Source organism: Stegastes partitus, unplaced genomic scaffold (genome assembly GCF_000690725.1).
Source record: "Stegastes partitus isolate 25-593 unplaced genomic scaffold, Stegastes_partitus-1.0.2 Scaffold887, whole genome shotgun sequence".
NCBI lineage: Eukaryota > Metazoa > Chordata > Actinopteri > Pomacentridae > Stegastes > Stegastes partitus.
The window spans coordinates 140366-149692 of record NW_007578618.1 but is presented as its reverse complement, the minus strand read 5'-3'; the positions used below and the strand labels follow the sequence as shown (position 1 = coordinate 149692).

Sequence of the window (9327 nt, the reverse complement as noted above, 5' to 3'; positions counted from 1 at the left end):
TCAAAGTAACAAGATGATTTGACTTAGTTGAGTCAACTAATCTTTTTTTACAGTGTGGCCCTGGACAATGAGACTTGTCCACTTTGCAGTGTTTGCTGTCGATTCTGTTTCATTGTGACCACGGGAAATGATCCCTGCCGGGTTGGGTGACCACATGTCCGTTGGGTTATATCACACATCCTGTTTGTCCATTAGGCTGTGCATGAAACAAAGGATTCTGGGTTCTCAGAACGGCAGCATAAAAAGCAACTTTGTGTCAGACTTGAGTCCAGTTAATCCAGCACCGTTGTCCAGGTTAAGACACATGAACCTGATTTTTAATACAGTCTATGAACTTAGCAGTGCCTGTGTTTACCTACTATTTCATGCCAAACCAGCTGCTGTGAAAAGACATCCTTTGGATTGTTTGATCTGAGATTTCATACAGACATTAGTGTTGCACAAAGGATGGCTTCAATGACTGTTCAGATCTGCTGATTTTTAGGCTTTTAGGTTAAAGTAAAGCTGAATGATATGCAAAAACAGCAAAGTCCGACGGAGATTATTTCTGACAGATGTGATATATGAAAAGTTATTTGTGTGAATTGTAATTTTTGTTTCTTTTCCATCAAAATTTTTTTTTAAATTTGTCATGTGTGCTGCAGTCTGTGCCAAACAAGCACATTTCTTTACAACTAGAGAATATTATTTATTTTATTCTCTATAGTTTGTTGCAGCTCCTGTGATTTGAATGATGCACTTGTCCATATCCGCAGTTTTGATAATATTTCAATTGTTTGTTCAGCCCCAGATCAAGATTTTCTCTTAAGTGAAAGATCTTAACAGCTGCTGGATGAACCTGACCTTATTTTGTTGACTTGATTTTTTCTCTACTGGTGCTCTGAGGTTTACGTTTTTTTTGTTTTTTTTTAATTTTCTTGAGAAGTCACGACAACCTTTTGGCAGAAACCGCAATTGTCACACATCAGCCTCAGCGGTGCGTTGTGTGTCGTTAACACGTCTGATGCTGTCTGATAACACAGACGTAAACACAGGGTGTGTAGAAGCAGATCAGGAAATAGAATAGAATAGAAAAATACTTTATTTATCCCAGTCTGGGAAATTACTGTGGTACAGCAGCAAGAGAAAAACACCAGTCCCAACAGAAAAAGAGCCAAAGTTAAATACTATTTAAAAAATTACAAATAGAAATAGGTGACTAAAATAAAATAAATAAAACAACTGTACAAAATGCTGTTCTGTATGTGGTGTGAATGGGTCTCGCACTATTGTGTTGATTGTCAGTTTCACCTTTGTAAGGACGGAACCTTTCTGTCTAGGCAGGGTTTCCAACTAGTTTTCAGCAACAAGCTGAAAGTCACCGTATGTTTGGGTGTTGATTTGGACATTAGAATCCAACAGATTGTAGTTGACTGTTGCTCCTGCTGATCACGCCGGACTTTCCTTACATACTTGTATGTACACAAACACTTTCTTACACCTCATGAACATCTCTTCTTACTCACATGCATATGCTCCCATGCTTCCTACTTGTCCACTTTTGTTCTGTTCATGTGTCTATTTGTGTCTGTAATTTGCATGTGTATTTGTTCCTGCTGGTGCCTCTTGGCCAGGTTCTTGTTTGCAAATGGTTCTCAAACATTTTTACCTGGTAAAATAACAGTCAAATAAAACTACATAAATGTCCACTTTAGGAAGATCAAATAAAGAAACTGTGTGCATCGTAAAGCAGTAGGAGTTTGATCAGACATGGGTAATATAGCGCGTCGGTTACTATTTCCTCTCTGGATTCCCTCAGTGGCTTAAAGCATTGGCTCAGCCTCTACAGTGGGTTTCACTGCAAACAAAAAGAACAACCAAATTCTCACACATGTACTTTCCAGTGAAGACTGACCTTAAAAAAAACAAACCACACACAACTTTTTTTTAGTTTTAGCCTGAGATATGTCTGAAGCGGAATTTCTCACCGTGGGAAGGAACTCAACATGACTTTCGTTTCATTGAGGTTTGAGGCCTTTATTTTCACTGTAGTTTATTCTAACCTGTTCGTTTTTAATCATGTATAAGCTCAAATCGCCAACAGTTCAGCTTCAGTGTGCTCACTTTTGTAATGTCTCAGTCCTCATTACGGTCCTGCCGCTGAACCGGCTTTTTTTTATGAAATTGGTTTATTGATCCTGAGTTGAGACGACCCGAGTGTGGTGTTGGTCCCTAAGTATGGATGGATAAGAAGGCTGAGATCCGTGCAGCGCTTGTGTGGGCATTTATTGACACAAAGAGGCACATCAGTCCTAGAAAATGTACGCTGATAGCCTGGGATCTCTTAACTGCTTTGAGGAGGAGTGTCACTTAAAGGATTACTCATTTCCCAGACTTCTTTACTCAGACAGCATGAGTTAAAACCAAAGGGCCACATAAGAACCAATGGACCGAAACACCCTTTGTTTACACATTTACTAAAAACTGAAAGAATTCATGCACAGTTTTCCAACAAATGGCAGTTAAAATTGGGAACACTTCAAGTCTAGCTCTTCATTCAGTCCATTGGTGAGCTGGTGTGTCTCCAAAATTCTTTGTTTGAAAGGCGGTCGATGCAGATTGCTGCCTGACTTACTAAAAGCTGCATATTGTGGGGCCATATACCAGAGAATGCTTTGCTACAGCAGAATTTAAAATCTGTCTGCTGCTCAGGATTTAATGTTCTGATATGTGAATTTTTTTATCGTCTGCCCCACATCTAACAAGCCATAGAGGCATTTTAACATGTAAACAACCCCGCTGGTAGCACAAGAAATGCATCCCTATACATTTTTCCTGGCTCAGAGTGGGCCTTTGAGGGGTGGCTATTAGCCTGAGTAAGCACTTGAACAGTAAAGGCAATGAGTTATTTGACAGAGATGTAAATTTTCCTGCTATTACAGACAAAACTGACCGATTATGCTTGTGTAAATGAAACAACATTTAACAAAACTGGTTTAAAAAATGAATAAAAATGTGCGATTCTCAACTCTTATAGTTTTGGCACTTGACAAAAACTCCAAAAATTCCTCTGCAGAAAAAAAAAAAAACTAAATTAAAGCCGCAAGCGGCTACGCTTGTCGGCCTTCGTGCACGTCGGGGAGTTGTGGGCGGGACTGTGATCCGGCATGTCGGGTTTGGGGCAGATCGGAGCACGTGCGGCCTAGTTACGAGCCACTTCCTGTTTATTGGCGAGCCGTGGCGTTGTGCATGTAGGCCGTGGTGGAAACGCGCTCTGGCTGGGACTTGGAGCACGCACGTAAAGTTTCAGGCCGATCGGAGCACACACAGGCCAGCTACACAGCACGTGTCGTATTCTGGCGTTTTAGGGCGTTGTGAGTGACAGTCGTCATATGTCTGTGATGAGGGTTAGCGTGTGATGCAACATGTGAAGTTTTAGAGCAATTGGAGCATGTATGGGTTATTTACACTTCACTTCCTGTTTAATGGCGAGCAGAGGCGGCGTGCATGAATGTCACGGCAGAAACACGCCCTGGCTGAGACTCAGAGCACGTGTGTAAAGTTTCAGGCCGATCGGAGCACATACAGGCCAGTTACACAGCACGTCTTGTATGATGGCGTTCTATGGTGTTGTGGCTGAATTCAGGGGGGCGCCATTTCCACGCCGTCAGACTTTTGCAGACTGTTTTGCTAACATGTAATCACCACCTCCTGTAGGTTGTGCTCACCAAATGTCAAGTGTGTACGACCTTCCCTATAGGAGGAGATAGATTTTGAAAATGTCCAAAAGTCACCCAGAATCGCTAAAATTGTCACTGTGTTTTTTTAACATGGCGGACTTCCTGTTGGGTTTAGGACTTGGTGCTGATTGACTTTTTTGTGCGTCCTGACCTGCTACACATGCCCAGCGAATCTTGTCAGTGTAGGTGTAACGACCTTCCAACAATATTCAGTTGAATGCGAAAAACACCGCGAAAATGGACAAAATGGCCATTGATCAAAATTGGATGGGCCGCCATTTCCAAACCGGGCCTCATCTGCGGAGCGTTTGAAGAACTTTTAGTCACCACATCATGTAGTTTGTGCCTGCCAAATGTCAGGTGTGTATGACGTACGCAAATGGCCAAAAATGGCCCGACATGCTCGCCATTGTTCCAACATGGCGGATTTCCTGTTGGGTTTACAGAAACATGCTAATGGACTTTTTTGTGCGTCACGAGTTGTTACACATATGTGGCGAATTTCGTAGTTGTAGGTGAAACGTAGCCTCGATGGGACTCTGTTGAAATATTGTAGGGGGCGCAGTTGAGCCATGTTGCATTTTAGAGAAAAGTCCAGGTGGACTTTTTTGTTCATACCGACCAGCTCTGTATGTCTATGAAATTGCGTAGCCATTGGGCAAATGTGCTTCCGACAGGACTCCGTTGAAATTTTCAAGGTGGCGCTGTGGAGCCATTTTGGCAGTGACATTTTTTGATTTTCGCCAGTCCTGATGTGTGTGCCAAGTTTGGTGTGTGTGCAAGTATGTTAAGGGGCCTCAAAAACGAGTTTCTGCCTAACGTAGAATAATAATAATAGAATCTAGCATTCCAATAGGGTCTAATGTTCAGGTTCTCTATTCAGACATGTCGAGTGTGGTTTTTTATTACCTGACAGTTTCTGCGACAAACGCTCGCCTTCTTCAGAGATGACAACTGACAGCGAGTGACGTGTCAGCCGGCAGATTTTGACATTCGGCATCTGCGGCACGCCCAGCCGAGCCGCCAGACCCGCCGGGCAAGCCACGCCCACACCAAAATGGTGTGTCGTGGCGAGCCCAACAGACCCGACCGCCCCGCCAGGCGCGCCCCCACCGGTTACTTTTTCTGGAGCAGGGAGTCCCAAGCGTGCGAGAGCATGAAGCCCCCTTCGTCCCTGTTCATGGTCCTCTCAGCGCGCTTTCTGATTTCGATTGCCTCTCTGATCCATCGTTTGTGTCTGTCCTGTTCAATCCCGATTATGCTTGCCCCGTCCCAGTCCATGATGTGAATGTTTGTTTTACAGTGGTCCGATATTGCAGATTTGAGTTGTTCTTGTAGTGCTGTTTCTTTTCACATTCCTTCTGGTGTTCTTTCTTTCTGGTGTAAAATGGTCTGCCTGTCTCCCCGATGTATGTGCTATTGCAGGACTTGTATGGTATTTCGTATATGACGTTGCACTTTTGTTCCCCCTCGATCTTGTCCTTGGGGTGTACCAGCAGTTGTCCTAGTTTTGTGTGTGGTTTTATTGCAGTGCCGATGTTTTTTCATGATGCGCTGTATCCCCCGGATGTATGGTAGTGATACTATGGTTTTGTTGTTGTCCTTGGCTTCCTGTGCTTTCCTTGGTTTTTGTTGTTTTGTGGTTTTCTGCTTGTTTTTGACCTGTTGTTTTCCTTTATTGATAGCCCATTATGGATACTGGCAGCATGTGAGTACCTGCTGGATGTGTTGCTCCTCCTGTTGTCTGTCCTCCTCTTCCGTGATATAACTGGTTCTTCCGTATAGTGTTCTGACGACTGATGGTTTGTGTATTGTTGGGTGTTCTGAGGTCCAGAGAAGGTACTGGTCAGTGTGGGTGGGCTTTCTGTACACTGTGATCTTTATGCTGCCGTCGTCCTTGTGGTGAATGTTGATGTCCAGGAAGGCCAGAGTTCTGTTGTTCTCCTCCTCGTGTGTGAATTGTATGTTTCCTGTGGGGTCCATGGGTCCATGTCGGGTCTGTTGGGCTCGCCACGACACACCATTTCGGTGTGGGCGTGGCTTGCCCGGCGGATCTGGCGGCTCGGCTGGGCGTGCCGCAGGTGCCGGCTGTCAAAATCTGCCGGCTGACACGTCACTCGCTGTCAGTTGTCATCTCTGAAGAAGGCGAGCGTTTGTCGCCGAAACTGTCAGGTAATAAAAAACCACACTGGACATGTCTGAATAGAGAACCTGAACATTAGATTATAACCAAGAAGACATGATGAACGTTTTCGAGCTATTCCAATGGGGTCTTTGCACCCTTTGGGTGCTCGGACCCTAAAAATGTATAATGCGGGTGCCTGTGCTCTTTACTGCATGAAGGAAATCAAGGTTATTATAGACTCTGGACTGACTTTAAATCTGCTGCATTTCTAGTTTATCTTATAGATGCTTTCTCTCTTCTGTCGTTTTCATAAGATCTCCAAACATGCCAGTGTTTCAAAGACAGTGATTTAATTTTGCCTGACCGAGGTTAAACATTAGAAGTAAACACACATGAATGACTCCTGTGAGACTCTTTACACCTTTCTCTGACCTTGTTGATCCAAAACAGTGGGATCAACACCTGACAACCAAAAACACACATTTTGTGGTAACAAACGAGCCCAGCTTTAGGATCGACAGTGTGCGTTTGCTTTGTTTCTCAACTGTGTAACCTCTCTGTGATTCCAAATTCTGCCTCCAGGTTGGGAATCAGTGACTAGATGGAGAAGGCAAAAGGCTTCAAAGGGAACCTTTTCTTCCTCTTCATCGCTACGTTCATCTTCATCTTCATCCTCAGCCTGAAAACACCCAGGACGTACAGGTCGACCCCGCAGCCACGTTGGGCTCCAACCCCTGCCACCTGCCCCCTCGTCTCCAATACAACCATCACCCCACTCCAAAACACCCAACACTTCCTGGTGTCGGCCTACATGGACCAGAGAGTGGACGGTTTGGACGTACGCATCATTGGCATATTTAGAAGAGACTCCATCCAACCACTTCAATGCTTCTTCAACTGTGGAAGCCGCTGCAACAACAGCGCATTTTTGACATCTCCGACGACAGTTTTGCAGCACTCGGACAACTTTGGCTTTCCCTTTGTCACCACAGATGCCATGTGTTCGATTCCTAAAGACTGTCACCCTACCCATGTCACTCTTCTGACTCAACCGCACACACTGAGAGGGTCCGACCTGAGCTGGCTTCCTATAAGAAACCAGAAGACCAACGGCAAAGAGACGAGGTTCAAGTTTAACTTCACAGTCTGCGTCTCCAACCTGTTTGGAGACTACAACAATGTGCTGCAGGTTGCACAGGCTCTGGAGATGTACAGGTCAGCACAGCAACAGCACCACAAACCACACTGTCAGAATTTAGCAACTCCAAAGTGTTTCTCGGCTCCGACTGAGAAAAGTCGATAGTGCTTATTGCGAAGGGGTTTGCTTATTGCAGTGTTTCTCGATTGCATCACATTATACAGGTGTTTCTGTTCCTGGTGCTGCTAAGTAGGGCTCTCGCTTTCAAAAAGACTCGGTGTGTTTTCCCATGTGTTGCCTTGTTACTCCGAGAAAACCACAGTGCCCTCTATGAGTTTCTTTTCATTTCATGTTTTTTTTTTAGCTGTGCTAGACTGAAAGAACTACGGATGACAGTTTTAGTGTGTTGTGAGTGCGCTCGTCTGTCTTCCACTTTAGTCCAGGCTGAAATTTCTCAACTATTAGACGGCTTGCCATTAAAAAAATAAATAGATAAATCCATTGTCTCCTGAGGATGAACCCCTGAGCCCCTGATTTTCCATCCAGCATCAGCCTAAGGTTAAAATTTTTGTTTTCTAATGAACAACGTCTGTTTATTGGATCACCGTAGAATTTACAGATTTATGTTCTACCTAAACTTTGGTGAGCCTTCAAGTAGCTCACAGTTTTATTTCTAGTTTGACGTTACACATTTAACTACCATCAGCCAACATGGTAAACATTAGAGGTGCGTTCTGGTACCCGACTCACCGTATTCAGTATTGCAGAAAAGATTTTGCATGTCCGAAAACACATGTATACGTAGTATGTTGAAATGCAGGATGCCGACATCATCTAATTCCGTTTTGCTGTGTGCAACCAGCATATTTTCTGTCCATTCTGACCCCCCCTTGATCCTCTGTGTAGCAGAAGATATGTCACAAACATGTGGTGACAGACAGATCACAGCTCATTTCCCCCCACACATACTGCGACGGATATATGAGCAAGATTGTGAAAGCTTATGGTGGACTAGTGTCTCTTACTCCATATTGCAACAGAACATATGTTGTAAGGACAGAATGCACTGACAGTGAAAAGATGTGCTATTTGGAAAGTGTGCATCTGCTCAACACTCGCATGGTCATGATTGCATGCTGACATCAGCAACTTGCTCAAAGAATCAGTATTTCCACAAAGTGTCGTCACAGTGGCTATAATAAGTGTTTTTATGTTTGCCCCGTCCACATTTNGGCGTTGTGAGTGACAGTCGTCATATGTCTGTGATGAGGGTTAGCGTGTGATGCAACATGTGAAGTTTTAGAGCAACTGGAGCATGTATGGGCTATTTACACTTCACTTCCTGTTTAGTGGCGAGCCGAGGCGGCGTGCATGAATGTCATGGCAGAAACACGCCCTGGCTGAGACTCGGAGCACGCGCATAAATTTTCAAGAAGATCGGAGCACACACAGGCCAGTTACACAGCATGTCTTGTGTTATGGCGTTTTATGGCGTTGTGGCTGAATTCAGGGGGGCGCCATTTCCACGCCGTCACACTTTTGCAGAGCGTTTTACTAACGTGTAATCACCACCTCCTGTAGTTTGGGCTCACCAAATTTCAGGTGTGTACGGCCTTCCCTGTAGGAGGAGATAGATTTTGAAAATGTCCAAAAGTTACCCAGAATCGCTAAAATTGTCACTGTGTTTTTTCAAAATGGCGGACTTCCTGTTGGGTTTAGGACTTGGTACTGATTGACTTTTTTGTGCGTCCTGACCTGTTACACATGCCTAGCAAATCTTGTCAGTGTAGGTGAAACGACGTTTCGACAATATTCAGTTGAATGCGAAAAACACTGCGAAAATGGACCAAAATGGCCATTGATCGAAATTGGACAGGTCGCCATTTCCAAACCGGGCCTCATCTGCGAAGCGTTTCGACAACTTTTAATCACCACCTCCTGCAGTTTGTGCTCACCAAATTACAGGCATGTATGACGTACCCAAATGGCCAAAAATTGCCATTTTTGGGCGAAAATGGCCCGACATGCTCGCTGTTGTTCCAACATGGCGGATTTCCTGTTGGGTTTGCAGAAACATGCTAATGGACTTTTTTGTGCATCATGAGTTGTTACACATGTGTGGTGAATGTCGTAGTTGTAGGTGAAACGTAGCCTCGATGGGACTCTGTTGAAATATTGTAGGGGACGCAGTTGAGCCGTGTTGCATTTTAGAGAAAAGTCCAGGTGGACTTTTTTGTTCGTACCGACCACCTCTATATGTCTATGAAATTGCGTAGCCATTGGGCAAATGTGCTTCCGACAGGACTCCGTTGAAATTTTCAAGGTGGCGCTGTGGAGCCATTTTG

The 9327-nt window shown here is 44.4% G+C and overlaps 1 protein-coding gene across 1 annotated transcript in view; it reads left to right on the top strand.

The window, feature by feature from the left end:
• Window positions 1-9327, top strand: part of LOC103365875 (uncharacterized) — a 22195-nt gene that overhangs the window by 6041 nt on the left and 6827 nt on the right. Inside the window, exon 2 of the mRNA XM_008293430.1 lies at window positions 6427-7059. Coding sequence (XP_008291652.1) covers window positions 6446-7059 — 614 coding nt within the window. The 5' untranslated portion in view covers window positions 6427-6445. The remainder of the gene's footprint in view (window positions 1-6426; window positions 7060-9327) is intronic.